The sequence below is a fragment of the Aphelocoma coerulescens genome, chromosome 6 (assembly GCF_041296385.1).
Source record: "Aphelocoma coerulescens isolate FSJ_1873_10779 chromosome 6, UR_Acoe_1.0, whole genome shotgun sequence".
NCBI lineage: Eukaryota > Metazoa > Chordata > Aves > Passeriformes > Corvidae > Aphelocoma > Aphelocoma coerulescens.
In genome coordinates this window covers 7642546-7660206 of record NC_091020.1, presented here as the reverse complement: position 1 = coordinate 7660206, position 17661 = coordinate 7642546, and the positions used below count along the sequence as shown (strand labels likewise).

Sequence of the window (17661 nt, the reverse complement as noted above, 5' to 3'; positions counted from 1 at the left end):
AAAAAGGTCTTAACTTTACAGTAATAAGCAGAAACATCATATTTTAGGCAGTTTAAAGCATATGAGGAAACTTTACAGATAGCTGAAACACTGCTAGGCCATTTCCATCTAAAGCAGGGCTGAACAGATGCTCACCCACCTTACTAAACCTTCCCCAAACTGAGACCAGATTGCGTGTCATATTAGAAATTTCAAACTGAGTAAAATTCAGAGTTGAGAGAAGAAGAAAAACCTTATCTGAAGAGTTTCTCCATCAATTAGACTATCAGTCGAGCTGAAGGAATACCTTCTTTTCCAGGAAAAAAACTGCTGCAAGGGAATGCATGAAGGGATAGAGGACTCTCAGGAGCTGAAAGGATAGTCCCCATAGGCACCAATTAGCCTACAATGCCTGTATTTTAACCGAATTACAACTCAAGTGCCAGGATTAGAAAGAAACTGCTTCAATATTTCTGTAAAAATTGCTTCAGCTTTCACCAAGTAACCCTTGCACCCCACAGAAAGAGATGTGAAACTTGCACATCTGTAATTTGGAGCTCCCTACTTAAGACACTTACATTTTTACTGTGGAATACTTCACCTCAACTATCTTGCCTTAATTTCTACTTCGCTCTCCATCCCATACATTGAAATGGGACAATAACAGACCACCTACTTTAAGGTCAAGACACATCTTCAGTCAGAGAGAAGGACCTGACGGAGAAGAAGAACTTGAGATGTACCCTTCTGGACATCCCCAGGCTGCTGGGTTGGAAGCGAGACATCACAAGAATGTTTTCTGTTACACATCCAGGGGAGCTTGCTTTATATTGTATTTTTTGTCTCTCTTCTCTCTTCTTCCATTCTTTCTGTTTGGATCCCAAATCCTGTGCATAATTCAATTTGTACATTTTGTCCCTATTCTCCTCCTCCATTTTGTGGCTTTTTTTTCTTTAAGAGGAAGACAGAAAGGATTCACCTCTTGCTCTCCTGCTAAATTCAGCAACTTCCTCCTACCCCCTGGCCCAAAAAAGAGCAGCAAAGCAACTGTTTCTCTCACTGTTTTTACAAGGCTGTGCTGAAATACATCAGATGTCTACTGCTGACAATTTTCATTTCTGTGAAGGAGAGCACTGTCTCATTTCTCCATTTCAATCACATTTCAAGGTCTGTTTGTGAGACATTGGCATTCCATTCTCCTGCAGCACCCCACAAGCTGCCTCATCAGTCTTGTTTGCAGCTGCCACAGAGTGGCCATTTCAATGGCTTCCAATGCCTCCAGTCCCCACCTGGAATCCCACCCACGCCTTATGAGGTGTAGTGGACAGAAAATCTCTTGTGAAGTCTCCAGCAGATGCATAAGCTTGCTCACCATATCTGTGTGCCACAAATCAGTATTATTTGCTCAATTACTACAAGGAGCTTTAGCATTGACAGTCTGTGCCTGAAAATACACCCCATGTATACCAACATTTAAAACTAAAAACTTGGAAAACAACAGCTTCAACATTAAAGCCAGTATCAGCAGCAGATGGAAACAAGCAAATGAGAACAAGTAAACAGAATTAACAAGTGCAAGAAAACCACAGATGACCACGTACCTACTCTGGAAAAAGAAAGAGTTCAATAAAGTAAAATAATTTTCCTTCATCCTTTGAAATCAGTATTAAAATTCAAACTCCATTAAAGTCAAAACCACAACTAAAATGAAGTACAGAACTTCCAGGATTTGAAAATTATTCTAAAATCTTGTCTATACTAGCTTTCTAATACTGGGATCAGCAACAGCACTAGAGGCTCTAAAAACTCCAGTGTTTTACTAAATCAGCTGATGTGAATAATGTAAAACTCAATAGTCATTTGGGCAAGTGACTAAAAAGAAGGTGAAAAATGTCTGGCAGATATACAGCAGGAGCACATACGACTATTTTTTCTTCAGTTGAAAGCAAACCTGTTGTTAGGTGTACAGTGCAGTAAAAACCAAAGCAACTCTCTCCTTCAAAATGCTTTTAAGTCACTGGAGATAGATTAAGAAAGAATGGCCCTTTATCTCAGTAAATGTTCAAACCTGACAATAAAGAGTATTCTTAAAATAAAAGCTGATTACAAACCAGTTCTAACACAGAATTCATGATACAACCTCAATGAGAAAGTTCATTTAAGAGAGAAGCAAAATTACTTTCTATGCAGAATAGCAAGCCCACAGAAATACCAAGAACTTTGCCTTATTAAAAATTCCCAAACATACTCTAAATTTCAGTTCTTATTTCACTTTCATCCCTAAGGTAATTCAGAGCAATATACCCGTATTCCTACGGACTGAAGCCATTCCACCATTATTAAATATGGGAACATCAATAAAGTAACTGATAAAAAAGGTATAGTTGTTGTATAATATTTAAAGGCAAGCAAAACTAGGTGGTTATCAGAGTTTGGTATCAACCCAACATCAACACTGCAAACAAATTAATTTACTGTATAAAGGATACAAATATTAAACAGGTCATTCAGCATGGTTTTATAGAGAACAGGTTGTGGCAGATAAGCAAAGATTCATCTTTCAACCAAGGACTATTTGTAATAAAGATAACCACAAAGGTGTGGGGTGTGTATAAGGCACCATATGAGTTTTTGATTTAGTAATACACACCAAACATTATTTTTAAATGTTTATAAAATAAAGTATACATCAGGATTTCCAAAGTGGCTTACTGACCTCAAAAATACTCATCAGTGGGAAATTCCATTTCACCAATATCTACTAAGCAGGATGATCTTTAAAATATTCCCTGCACAATTAATTAATTCTCTGAACAAAATCAAGTGCTATTGGACAACCCAGCAGTACAAATCAGACCTGAACGAGGCACAGGTGTGCAACTGTATTTCTGCCAAATTAGCCAAAGCACAAAGCAGCAACCTCATTAAAGACAAGTGACCACATTGGATGAAAAAAAAATTATAAAAATAAGTAAAATTCCAAATTAAGCTATTAGAAACATTTGTGCAAATTTGAAGCAGAAAAAGATGCTTAGACTAGACCAGTGCATCGTAGTAATTCAACACTTTGGATTCCCACCATCTCAGAGCCTGAGAGCTTAGTTTAGTTTGTCAATTTAAACTGAAGTTGCCTGTTACAGCCTGTATCTTCATGAGGAGAAAGAAAAGGATCCAGAACACTCATTAACCCACCCAAAAGGCACAGCAGGAACCAACAGCTCAGCCTTGATGAAGTGGATGGGGAAGAACAGGGGGCAGGACACCAAAGCTTTTCCAAGCAGAGTGATTCTTCACCTTCAAGAGTCTTCAAATTAAAACTGGATACCCTTCCCAAAGACACATTTCAAGGTTAGTTACAAGGTTCAGTGTGGGAACAACTCACAAAACCATGTAACAAAAATCAAAGCAGATGATTAAGTAAACTTCTGAAGCCTCAAACTCCCTGAAATTACAAGCATTCCTGTTGATTAATATTTGAATTAAGTTCAGAAACATTCACTTTTTCTGTGGTTTTTGTTTGCCTGCATTTTAACCACCACTGAGGAAGGTCTACAATACACCCCAGTTACGTTCTGTTAACAGCACATGGACAATGTTTTTCCCTGGGAACCTGATATGCCACTGGCTGTGTGTAACTACCAAAGAGAAGTAGATGCTACTACACTTTCCTACTACAGGCTCACCATCCATGCAGCAAAAGCAGCACTGCTCCAACCATGCTAACCTAAGGGCCGAGGCAGCTAACACCAAAGGGCATTACTAAACTTCCTTTTTCCTTTACAGACATTTTGTAGAAGTTAACAGAAACTTCTTGAGAATCTGCAGCAAATGTAAAACTGAAATATAAGACAGTCATTTCTTACATGTTGGCTCTTGGAAAAACATGCCTGAAAAATTCTGGATGGACCTTCATGGTGCATGAAGTTGCTAATCTTAGCAACAATGCTGTCTATACTCTAAAAAGCAGGTAAGCAAAGCATTTCTAAATTATTTTTGAGCTACTTTCAGTTTAGTCCAGCTACAAACTGGAGTGATAAATGACACAGCTGGATACAAAAGCCCCAAGCAGGTTTCTTACACCTACAAAAGACATCACAGAACTGCGAGTATTTTTCACACAAGCAAGACCTACTTCAAAATCAAGAGTAAATAACAGATTCACAGGTACACTTTAAAATATTAATATTTTTGCTTTCTTGGTTTGGTTTTTACTTCTATCTGCTACTAATTGGTTTCTTTCATTCATCCCCATGCCCTTATCAGCACCTTTTAAAGGCTCCTATTTCAGTTCAGATAGCCTGTCCTGCCCTTTTTCTCCTACTGTTAGTAGACACATTCTGTACTGGAACAGGTGTTCTGCTTTGAAATTCTGGTGCAAACTCCAGAAAAGAAAAGAGCATTTTTTCAGGAGATTTTTGACAATACAGCACACCCATTCATTTCCCCAAACTATCTGTCTAGGCTGACATTTTCCATGAAGACCCATGACAGCAGATCTCACGCACACACACAAATCCCTGCGCACACTTCATTGAGGACAAAATGCAAAATTGTATTTATTTCCAGCATCCAAATCTGGTTGTTATTGAGAAAACTGTAACAAGTCTACAATAACACACAGGATTTTTCTGATCTGCAAGTCCCAGAAATCCTATCTGCTTTCAGGAGATGGCTGTTATTGAAAGCAACAACTTTCTTCAGGATTTAAGTAGGGGGCGAGGAAATAGGAGCTGAGTAAGGCTTTTTTTTTCTATTGTTCCTCCCAACAGGTGGGAGGCTATTCACGAGGCTCTGCAGAATCGCAGAGGAGGCCAGAAGCCAGGAAATGCAACTGCCCTCTGCCAGCATTCAGGGAATGAGAAGAGTTAAGCTGGGAGCCAAGGGGCAGAGAGCAGGTTTAGCTACAGAAAAAAGGGTAGCAGAGGTCTCACGGTAAAATACTGCCACTCACAACCCACAGGAGGCCCATGTGCCAGTGTTCCCTGGCAGCAAGTGCTGCAGCAGGCGCTACCAGACAGTGATAACTCATGGCAAGCTCACAAAAGCCAGCATATGCCATCAGCACTTCGGATCAGACTGGCTCATCTGAATTGATGATCCTGCTGGGGATCCACACCGCACCACAAATCGAGATTTCTAGGATAATGCCGTTACCTACATAGCAAAATTGGGGAAAATGAAAGAGAAATGTTCTTGTAAAATGTTAGAATGCATTAACACTGCAACATCAAACATTTTGGAGTGGGAACATTTTTAAATTAATGCTTCTCAAAAACTCTATGTTCACCTCAGTTAAAAAACTAAGTAACAGAATAAGGTTTATTACATCTTAATTTTCTCACTCCACAGAAGATGTCCAACTATAGTAGGACAATTTACATGAATTAAATTACCGAACCTAATATCCTGGAGTAAGCATGTAGCAATCAGGGGCTAAACCCCTTTTTGTTCTTAGAAGCATTCCGTTTGTATGAGGCCTGTCAGTTCAAAACAATAACAAAGAAAACTAAAATGCTTTCAGTATCAGCTAAAGGTTACATGGCTTTCACTGAAATAGGATGGCTTGGTTAAACACTGAAGAGTAGAAAAAAAGGAGCTAGAAATCCAAGTTCTACCTACTTCAAAAGAAACTTCCTGACCAAGACATACCTACACCTAACTGAAGTATTTCAGCTTTTGTTACATGCAGCAATTCATTCCTTTGAAAAGCAGTCACCCCACCACCCAGGTTTGAAGGTACTCTTATTTAACTAGGGAAGTTGCACTGTCCCAGGCTTAGCTCATTAAATACAACATCTCCTTGGCAGACCTTTTTCACCAAAAAACTATGCAAATTCACACAGGAAATCCACTTCTGGTGGTGCAGCACTATAACCAAAACTCACTATTTCTCATCTCAAACACACAGCATATCAGATCTCCAGGCGCCTGTTTTTTCCCAACCTAGGCACCAGCCGTTCCATTTCCTAAAAAAGACCTTGCAGAAATACACCATGAGATCATACAATAGAGATTGCTAAATACATATAAATGAACCCTCTGCAAATGGCTCGAGTGATCTTAGTCATTTCTTCTTAATATCTGATCTGAAACTTTGCATCTTCTGATGTAATGCTTTTGCACTGCCAGAGAACACTTGAAATATCCCCAGCTTTCTCCCTGCTTTGCTCCCTCTCACCCTTCGTTACCAATAATAGCAGGTGAGATAAAGTAATCACATATATTTACTTACTTTCACAGCCTTGCACATGAATAGCAGCATAATTTCATTTGCATTTCAGCCTACTGGAAGGAGTACAGCTCACACATATTTTTGGACGTACACTTAGTCCAAGCTGGCTTTACCAATTTCAGCTTGAAAGCAGAATTTGTTTTCACATGTTTTAGATGAGAGTACATAAGAAGTTAGCGAGCATACAAGCCTGCCAAGCCAACACCTTTTCTCAGTCTTCCAAATGCAACTACTTAATGTAAGTCTCCTACACTCAATTAAAGCTAATTTTCAACCCTATGACACAAGGGTTAACTACAAAATAGAACTAATGATCCTATGTGGCAAGCAATTTAGGTAATTCCTAAACTGAATATATCCATGCTGACACCAACAATACTGCAAACACGAAGAGATGTCATATTAACACTTACGCCAGCATGAACACAAGAGGAAGGTGGAAGACCATCACCTTCTAACTGGCAAACCTTAAAGGGAAAATATTCAAAATCATTACAGACAATGGTGGGAGCTGCAGAAAGCAAAGAGTCTCTGTGGCCTTGCACAACAAAACTCAAACAACAGGATCAGTGAAAGGTTTGCAGTGAAGAGCTGTGTGGTTCGAGGAGTCACCTTCACCTACAGGTTTAGTCATTCACCTGCTATTTTGGCTACCTGTCAGTTCCATTTGTGCTTCACAGCTTGTCCTCAACACTTGATAAAAATCAAAGCTGATTTGTGTCATTACAATGGCCACAACAGGAAACGTACACAGCACCCGTCTGTCAGCACAGCAACACTGCGAGGAGCCGAAGCTGGCGGGTGGAGGAGCAAATTGACAAAGGTTTAGAATCACAGTGGAGACAATCAGAAAATTTTCTATTCCTATTACATTTACATGCAGATGGCACACATTTCAACATTCCAATAAAGTTCATCTCCAGTCACCTGCATACTAGAGCCACACAACAAAGTATTCTGACTGCAAATGTTACTATGGACTATGTAAACCACAGCAAAAGGTCTCAGTGGCCTGAAAAAAAGTTATGTTCTGCATTCATTATTTCGCCACTTGCTGAATTAGAAGTGGTTTACTCAGTTGTGCACACAGTTTAGCATACCAAAGCCACAGCATCACGTAAAGATGTCAGTTTTCCAGACACCCTACAGGTTGCCATCAAAGTCTAACACCTTTCCTCTCTTTATCCAAGATGTCAAAAACAGACAGAGTTTCAGATTTAAGGAAAATACCTCCTTTTTATAAATTAAAATCTGATGAAAATGTAAGATGATCAGTCCCTAGAGGCAGTGCCAGAACTTTAATGCACACAAGCATTTTTGCCAAGTTGTTTACAAACAGTATACCTACCAGGGGTTCAGAAAGATGCTGTGCTTTTCTAACAGGCAGAGAGAAAATGTCTGACTGACAAGGTGCCTTAGCCCCTTTCAACATTAGAAGGCACTCCGCCGCTACCTAATTAAGGCACATTCTCTTCTCGTAAAGTATTAACAAAGCACACACTTCCCCGACTAGCACTATATTTGTCATCCTTGAATAAATTACTTCTGTACTGTATTTCATGCACTCTTCCGGCCCACATCCTGCTAGACGCTGAATGCTTACTACTGGGAGTAGATGAGAGGTATGCCTAGGCAAGCTCCATTTCTTGGCTAGATGTATTGACAATGGAAAAGCTGAGTATCAGTAAAACAGACATTACACTCATAACGAAGAGCCCCCTGTGAAAAATCAGATGAGATGAGAGTGAGCACACACAGGTGGGATTGGTCTCTCCTAAAATGTCTCGACCTGCACTGGCAAGGATGTACAGGACAGTATCAGTTACCTTTAATCGGTCTTTAGCAAGTTACCTACTCTGCATGCAGGCCATGACCATTACAACACCTAAACAATCACTCTAGCCACTGAATTAGCAAAAATCCCCCTAATTTAAACTCCTAACTCCCCAACTCACAGAGAACAATACAACAGTATTTTCGTAGTATTTTGATATGCACTTTACTGAGGATTCCTGCCTAACAGCATCACATAAAATGGTGCTAAACTCCAAGTTATCCTCAGAACGCTCATAAACCAGGAGCTGAGCTCTTGCCGGGACAGAGTGCTGTGTGTGCTACTCGCATTATTCTTAAGTCTTATTTTAAATGAGTTTTCAAATAACTTGAGATACCACAGCTAACATAACATGACAGACAAATCAAACACTTCCTCATGACCAAGACGCTATTCCTGCAGCTCGCCGCTTCTGCACAGTGGCCGAAGAGGTGACGGCTGAAGAGCTAATCCGTAATCTCCGAAGATCACTTAAACTCCAAGAAAATCTTTACTTTGAGAAACTTCAGGGGAACGAACACAGAGCATCGCCCTTCCCCTGCCCGGCCCCGAGCCACCGCCGCTCGGACACCGGGCAGGGCGGGTCGGCGGGGCCGCCTCCCCGCGGGAAGCCGGGCGGCCACGCGGGTCCGGGCGAGAGAACCGCCTCGGCTCCTCGCCGGTTCCGCTCCCGGCGCCCTCCCGGTGCCGAAGGAGGCGCGAAAGGCGCGGGGCGACTCCACCTGTGCGTGTCCCCCGCACCCGCCGGCCGGGCCGCGGTGACAGCCGGGCCCGCCCGAGGTGACTCGTCCCGGCGAGCCGGGAGGGAGCCGGGGGGGCGGCGGGGAGGCCGCGGCCGGGGCCGGGCCCGCCCTGCGCGGACACCCCGCGGTGGGGACACCCCCGCTCTCCGCCCGCCGGGCCCGGCGCGGCGCCGCCCGCACTCACGATGGTGACGCTGGCCTTGCGCAGGTCGCGGTTCTCCTCCTGCAGCGCCTTGCACTTGAGCTTGTAGGTCTCCAGCTCGATCTTCAGCACCTTGTTCTCCTGCTGCAGCGAGGCCAGGCGGTTCGTCAGCTCCTCCAGCCGGAACGGCGAGATCACGATCCCGCCCGCCTTGCCGCCCCCCGAGGAGCCGCCGCCGCCGCCCGCCGCGCCGCAGCCGGGCCCGGCGCCCGGGCCGCCCCCCGACAGCGGCCCCGCGGTGCCGCCGCTGCCGCCGCCGCCGTCGGTGTCGCTCTCGCTGGCGCTGTCCGCCATCGCCCCGCGCGCGCCGCCGCCGCCGCCGCCGCCCGAGCAGGGGGCGGCGCCCGCCGCGCGCCGGCGCCGAGACGGGCCGCGCGCCCGCCCACAGCGCCGCCTGGCGGCCCGCGCCGGCACCGCGCCGGCCGGGACACACCGGGACCAGGACGGGATGTGCCGGGAGCGGGGATCCGGGACACACCGGGAGCGGGGATCCGGGACACACCGGGACCGGGACCGGGACCGGGACCGGGACCGGGACCGGGATGTGCCGGGAACGGGGATCCGGGACACACCGGGACCCGGGACCGGGATGTGCCGGGAGCGGGGATCCGGGACACACCGGGACCGGGACCGGGATGTGCCGGGAGCGGGGATCCGGGACACACCGGGACCCGGGACCGGGATGTGCCGGGAGCGGGGATCCGGGACACACCAGGACCGGGATGTGCCGGGAGCGGGGATCCGGGACACACCGGGACCAGGACGGGATGTGCCGGGAACGGGGATCCGGGACACACCGGGACTGGGATGTGCCGGGAGCGGGGATCCGGGACACACCGGGACCGGGACCGGGACCGGGACCGGGACCGGGATGTGCCTGGAGCGGGGATTCGGGACACACCGGGATCGGGACACACCGGGATGTGCCGGGAGCGGGGATCCGGGACACACCGGGAGCGATGATCCGGGACACACCGGGAGCGGGGATCCGGGACGCAGCGGGACCGGGACCGGGACACACCGGGACCGAGACCGGGATGTGCCTGGAGCGGGGATCCGGGACACACCGGAACCCGGGACCGGGATGTGCCTGGAGCGGAGATCTGGGACACACCTGGACCCGGGACCGGGATGTGCCGGGAGCGGGGATCCGGGACACACCGGGAGCGATGATCCGGGACGCAGCGGGACCGGGACCGGGACACACCGGGACCGAGACCGGGATGTGCCGGGAGCGGGGATCCGGGACAGACAGAACCTGGGACCGAGGGATATGCCCGGGAGGCTCCCTACACACCGAATCCTGGATCCGGGATGTGCCCGGGAGGTCTCCGTTCCACACTGAAGCCGGTGTCGGGACGTGCCCGGGGGATCTGTTACACACCGGGGCACCCGCGGGGAGCAGCCCGTTTGCGGGGGTCATCTCCTTGTGTCGCAGAACCCGTGAGGGGAAGCCCTGGACTCGCCCGACAGCGCTGTGGGGGAGCCCAGGGGTTCGCTACCCACGACCCAAACAGCCCCAAACCTTGTTTAGTTAAAGAGTATTTGTACCGAGGTGGCGTTCGGGCGCACGCAGCGCTGCCCGGGCTGTACCCCCGGCCCGGGCCCCTTCCCTGGAACAGCTCGCAGCCCCCCACGTTTGGCCACCACGGGCAGACGGAGCAGGGACCCCCACCCGCCTGGCCTCGAGGTCTGGGGGAACAGCCCCGGCCGCCAGTCCCGCTCCCCTCACAGCACAGAGACCAGCTGGCGTGTTCGTTCAGGCCTCCATACATCAGCAAAACCGCTTCAAATTAAGATATATGGACACCCATCTCTCATTACTGATAATGTATTTCCTGATTAGTAGGTGCATTAGTTTCTTCCCCCCCCCCCCTTTTTTTTTTTAATTAAAAAAAAAATTATTTCTTTGCAGAGTAGCAACGAGCTACAGTGGAGAATATGTGCCATGTATTCTATGGCAAAACATGGTCTGTATTGCTCCTGGATAAATTAGTCACCAAGACTGTATAATTGGTTTCTCAATTATTTATGCAGGGGTCTTTTAACAACAGTAATTCTTCCATTAATGGCAAGTAAGGATTTCATTATCTCTAACTGCACTACCTTTTTGTTCCATGCCATAGTAAATTTCAAATTTTACTCTTTTTAATGGCTATAATATATGAAGGAATTCCATCTCTGTAAAGTAATTATTCTTTTCGCCTGCCTGGGAATATAAGTGCAGGTCATTTTATTTTTGGTCTCTTAATCACAAGAAAAGCAGTAAAAGGGCTGTTCCTACTCCTCAGCAGTGGGAACTGTTTGCTGGGATCTCTGTCCGTGTGTCTGTCCCTGGCATGTGATGCTGCCTCCAACACAGCTCAGAATGGAGGGGGGGTCAAGTAGGAGTCCTCATCCAGCACCAGCAGAGACCCACAGCTTTGCCTCAGCCCCATCAGGAGGCATCAGTTCAGGGCTTTTCAGGCTAGAAAAGGTCCTGCATCCCCTACCCAACCCTGTGGAAACTGAGCCGCACACCTGCATCCCATTACCTCCATACTGATCCTGGTGATGACATTAAAATGTAATAAAGCCAGTGAGAAACCCTCAGCACCACCTTGGCAGCTGTTGCCCCACAGCTGGATTTCCCATCTCTGGGCTTTGTTAGGGTGGGATTTCTCCCAAAACATAAGAGCGTTGTCATCAAAAGATGCTGCCATAGATGCACAGATCAGATGATGATGTCCATGAGGCCTTGTGAGACCTTTTCAGTGCTGTCCTAAAACGCCCCTGCAGCAACCCCTGGGCACTCCTGGGTGTGCAGGGCCAGACAAGCCCAACCTGGGGCAGTTGCCAGCTCCTCTGCCCTGCAGCTGTGCCCAGGCTGAGCCTTTCCACCAGCATAGGCTGTGGGATAAAAACCCTGAGGGATTAAAATAGGATTAAAAAATATAGTGAGCACTGTTTTGGACAGGCAGTTGCAATTCACCAGACTTGCTTTCAAGTAGGTTTGCTGGTATTTGGGAAACTGGTTGGACACTGCTGGGTCACGAGGAAATGTTATTTCATGCACGTCCTCCACGGCACAGGCGATAGCTGGAAAGCTGGTTTGTCTCTGTGCACACGCACATGTGTTCCTCAAATCAAACTCATTTCCAAACAAGCAGGTTTGTGACTTAATGTTCTTTCTCCATCCATCTGCCCAGCTTTGATCAGCCAGTTATCTCCACTGCTTTCAGCAGGACTGCTCACATTTGAGTGTCTTGCTGAATCAAGGCCTAAATATTTTGAAAGCCTGAATCAGCAAAACACGCATCTGCTCCAGGCTAATCTTACCCAGCAAGCCCCACGGCGTGCTTAACCTTAAGCCACTCTTCAGACCTATCAGTGTTAATCTTAAGTGCTTTGCTGATTCGGAGCGCTATAATTTTCCAGAGGACATGTCCTCTGCTCCTTCAGACACCAAAATTAGCCTGAAAACAGACAGGCAGGTGCAGACAACATCCTCAACCCAGCAACTGGGCCGGATTGGCTCAGCCAGCGGCTGCATCCCTGGAAGCACACCAGGCAGCTGCTGGTGCTGCCTTCAGCAGAGCATTTCTAGAGTGGTACAGACAGCAGCTATGGAGATCCGGGATCCTGAGGCTAGAGGGGAGCTTTCCCCCGGCTGCCTCACCGTCCCTCTCTCTTTCTGCTGGGCTGGCATCAGAGGTCTCACTCCCAGCCAGCACGCTGACTTTCATAACAGTAAATTATAACTTGGCACTTCTGTAGCTCTCTCTAGTTCAAAGCCATGCTGAAACATTATCTAATTCACACAATAGCCCTGGAAGGCAAGGAAGGGAGGTAGGAAGCTGAGTTACTTGCCCAATGACAAACACTGAGTCAGTGGAGGAGTGGGAGGGAAACTCAAGGGCCCTGGATCTGAGGTGGCTTCTTTCTTGTCACAACAGCATTTCAGTCATTTAAAAAATAGCACCTGTATATGTAATTACAATTACAGCCAACTACTCCAAATTAATAGATTAAACAGGGAGAGAAAACGTTGTCCTAATTAGCACCCCCAAAAAATAAAAAATCACATGCTTTTCACATCTGTAGGATGTTAACCAAACCAATTAAAAAGTATAAATATATGGTATAACCAAAAATAGCAAAACCACCTTTTGAATACAGCAGAGGCTGCCCCACTGACAGGGCTGCTCAGGTGCCCCTGGTCCTGGTCCCCACTGCAGGCAGCAAGGGGCTTTGCACCACAGGAAAAGCCACCACAACCAGCCTGCCACCACCACAGCATCTGCAGGACTAGGTCCCCACCCTCCTTGCCTCAGTATCTTTTTATTGCACAAAAAATAAATGCAGGGAAAGTGCTCATTGAAATAAAGAATAAGAAAATGTCACCAGCACCCTTAGAGTAGGAGAGCAGACCAATCAAGAAGAAGAAATAATAAAACAGGGATTTATTCACAGAAAATATCATTACAGGAGGCAATGGGCAATTAGAAAGAGTGTTCCATAAACTCACATCAACAGTAGGAATATTGTATAAAACACATTTCTAGGTCTGAGGGGTCAGAAGAGGTATGTTCAGAGATTTAATGTAATCCTTAATATAATTCCAGACGTCCATTAATCAGCTGGAAGGCCTTCTATAAGAATACAATTTCATTAAAATATTCAGTAGTTATAGACTGAAGAGGAAAAGGCCAACTGAAGCTAATTAACCCAAGGGAAAAAAGTCTGCATGGTACTCAGAGTACCTGACTGAAACGGGGGGGAAGAGGGAATGGAAAGACAAAGTTGCATGAAATGCAATTAATGACAAATACTGCTAGGAAAATAAACCGAAGTAGCATTAAAAAGAATGTGACCTGTACATAAGGGAAGGTTAAAAGGGGGAAATGGAGTGCATATGTGGAGAGGTTGTAGAAAGGGACAAAGCTTGGTTTGAAAGATATTTGTATGAGCAGAAGAAACCCAAATCACTACTATCATGGATTAAGGCAACAATTGATGCAAGTTCAAACATGTCTCCTAACAAGCAATTCAGATGAAAATAATGTCATGCTGCTTTGCTTTGCTGACCAACAATTACTTAATCAGAATGATGTATTAGGAAAGAAGTCTCTTGGTAGGATGTAGTATCTATGAAAATGTGCTCTCTGGTAGCCAACCAGTAGCTAACGCATCTTCAGCTCTGGGCCTTTGCTTTTGTATCCTTGGTCTCCCCAGGGTATTTTTTTCAGAGTTTGTACTAGGTTGGTTCTGTTGGTCTGGCCATGTCATAATGATATCCAGCCCCTGGAAGCCTTCCAAGGAAGTTGGTGAATTGAAGGGGATTGCTGTACTTTGCTGTTTTATAGCCCAAATAGCTCTCAATAATTGAACATTACCGTGGTGGGAAAAGTACCAATAAAACTTTTATTATAAATCTTTGTCATCCTCCAGGACTCAGGGTCAAATAAATAAAGACATGCACAATTTGCATGCTGTTTTTAGCATCAGCAGTTATGAAAAATATGACACATACATAGATTTGCCTTGAGCAGCTCATTTTTCTGTCCTTCACTAACCTTTTCCTCTCCCAATAATGGACTACTTTTTCTGTCAAGCATTTTGTAGAAGACTGGGTCTAAAGGGTCGACATCTCCATCAGAAAACTGTTGTACTTTCAACCACGCAGGAATATTTTCTTCTGCACTATGACTGTGTTTTCCCTACCTTGCTCACTCAGGGGTTAGAGGCAAGCTGAACCAGGAGCTCCTCCTCCTCTAGCCCCAGTTTGGTAAGATCTGTCCTGAAAACAGAGGTCCTCTTTGCGTTCCCCCCTCCTCCTGTCCCTTGGCAATCCCCACACATGACCCCAAGGCCAAGGATGCAATGGATCAGCAGCAGCTTTTGCATATATCATGAAGTGGTCAGGACAACAACCAAGCCCCTTGCCAATACCCTGCCCAGCATCCCTGCACCAGCCTCAGCCAGGCAAGTCCCAGCCCTCTGGATTGCATCCCCTCTCTGGGGAGAGAGGGCTGGCCCAAAGCCATCGTGCTGCCCCTGCAGAGCCCTCCAACCACGCAAGGCTGGCACAGCTCCTCCAGGCCAAGCTGCTCACATTGGGTTTGTATAAACATTTGATAAAATTGCCACTGATGGGCTTCAATGATCTTCATCAACTATTCTTAACTTGGTGCTGCTCAAAGAAGCCCCAGTTATAAACTCCTTCCCTAGAGGGCATGGAGAGGTTTTTGGGAGCATGTGCCACACATCCCAGGCTGCAGTGACCTCCCCAGCAGAGCACCTCGATTTCCTGCACACTGTGTGCTACAGACAAAGCCTGTGTTAAACAACCCCCCAGGAAATGAGCATTAATTAGCAGGGTGCTGCAATCCTGCAAGTGACTGCCACTTATCCCACTAATGTCAGCTCTGCACTATGGGAGCTCTTAGAATTTCTGACATTAAAATTATTATTGGCCACAAATAAAATGCAACTGATATTCTTCCAGAAATGGAAAAAGTACGGTAGGATACTCTGGAGCATTATTAAGTAGTGCTAAATCAAATATCAAAGGATGCAAATAACGCTGTATTTAGCAATCAAGTTTATTTTAATAGATGCAATCAGAGTCCCATGACTTAAAATTTTGCCTCTAAGGAGAATGTTCTCACTGAGGAAAACAAGAAAAAAAAAAAAAAAAAAAAGACAAAAGTGCACATTTAGGTACGGTCCTCACTTACTCCAGAGCTGTCTGTGCTGTATGTTAGTTCTGGCAAGATTTCTGTTTCCCTTCTCAAACGACCATTTACACTTCAACCATGTTTTTCCCAGATATCCTGAGCTACTGTTGGAACCACTCCGTGCAAAACAAAACCAACACCCAGAAAATCCTGTTTGTGCAGCATTTAATACGGAATTTTAAATTCTGTGAATTTAGCTACAGAGTTCTGTTCTCTGTTGTCTCTCTGTATCAAAGAGAGAAGCAAGCTGTGACACAGGTGCCCGTGCAGCAGTAGCTGGGGACTGGGACCTGCCAGCGGTGGGGGCTGCCCTGCTGGGCACGTTCAGTGCTGGCCCAGGAGAGGCGTCTGCCGCGGTCACAGCCTGCTCGGACACCCAGCGCTGCCCATGACAGGGCCGTGCTGCAAGAGCACCCTCGGAGCCCCGAGCTGAGCCGGCAGCTACCCACGTGTGCTGTCACACTCGAGACCCGCTCCTCGAGCTCGCAGCTGCCACACAAACCACCAGCAGCGGCAGGAGAGCTGTCGAGACTCACCTACACACCTCTGCTACCTGCACAGGCAGCCTCATTCTCTGTCTACAGAAAGAGCGCTGCTGCCTGCCAGACCTGCCACTCCAGGTACAGTCACAGCTTTTTTCCACACCAGCACCAGGCAGAGGAAGGGATGAGTCAAACAAAATGCTGCCTTTTGGATTCTGCTAGAGATTGAAGCGAGGCTCTTCTACAGTCCTGCCTTCCTGCTGGTTGTGACCACAGCCTTTGCTCCCAAGCGTACAGTCATGATATAATATTAAATACATACATCTCACAGCATTTACTGAAAACACTCTTTCTCATTCAGCTGGTCTGGATACTCAAAGGGAGGGAGGGAGGCACTCGGATGGCGAGATCTGCAGGAGGATGATCACTGCTGTTGGACCGTGAACTGCGATGAGACGCGGTTGTTCTCCAGTGGTACTGTAAGTGGCATTTGTCCTCCAAGCTCTGGCATAAGGACCTGAGCCATCAGCACTGTACCAGCAGTATCCTGACCTAGGTAAAACATGCACTGCAACACAGACTGGCTGCTGAAATGATGAAAACTTCATTTACTGTCACTGCTTCAAAAGGCGGCAGCCCTAGTAACTCAGAGACACTGACAAACCAACCTGTTAGATTCTCCTGAAGCCAAGTGCTGTTCATCACAGTCAGGAGAGCTTTACTGACTGACCCCACGTGAGGACCACTTCCTGTGGGGACCAGCAGATAACAACAAGCAGACCAAGGTGGATCTGTAGCAGTGGTGATTCCTCAGGTGCCAAAGCTGGGGTGAAATACCTCATCTTCATGTTGCCTTAAAAGCCAGGTAAAACCGATCCCTGAGTAATAGACTGTATTTACTGCACCTGAGCAGAAGCCTGCAGTTCAGAGCAGTGTGTGTACTGCTGCTGCCTACAAACCTTTGTTTTGGCCACATCCCTTACGCAGTGCTCCATCACCCATAATACACAAAGTGCACGCAATATACAGGGCATATACATTTTAATGTCCTCATGGGTAGCGGGTCTGTTACTGCTCTGACTTACACACACTGGGAAGAAAATTGCTTTTGGTAGTGCTTCCCCTGGTTCTTGACAGGGCAAAAGAATTTACAGGAAGTCCAGAGATCACATGTGCTGGAGAAGGGGCTGCACATCCCCCTGTTGCACTGGCCCTTTCCCCACATCTCTGACCCAGGGAGATGGGTTTTCCTTAGCTTTGCTGGGCATGTGCTGCTGGCTGCTGTGTTTTCCCCCTGCTGCCCCGACCTGGGGAGAGCCTGCCAAACGATGGCCTGTCACACTGGGAAGATGAGGAAGTGGATCAGACAAAAAAAACAGAGAGGAAAAGCAGCTGAAAGCCAGGGGCAGTTAAGAGCTGGCCTTGCGAAGCCTCATGTCTGTAGGGTACAAGAACACTGCCAAATACACA

The 17661-nt window shown here is 46.8% G+C and overlaps 1 protein-coding gene across 2 annotated transcripts in view; it reads right to left on the bottom strand.

Annotated features, from left to right (window-relative positions):
• The window catches only part of CCDC6 (coiled-coil domain containing 6), a 51203-nt gene extending 41904 nt beyond the window's left edge, over positions 1–9299 (bottom strand). For both annotated transcript variants that reach the window (XM_069019102.1, XM_069019103.1), the window contains exon 1: positions 8973–9299. In XM_069019102.1, coding sequence (XP_068875203.1) covers positions 8973–9284 — 312 coding nt within the window. In that variant the 5' untranslated portion in view covers positions 9285–9299. The remainder of the gene's footprint in view (positions 1–8972) is intronic.
• Positions 9300–17661: the final 8362 nt, after the last annotated feature.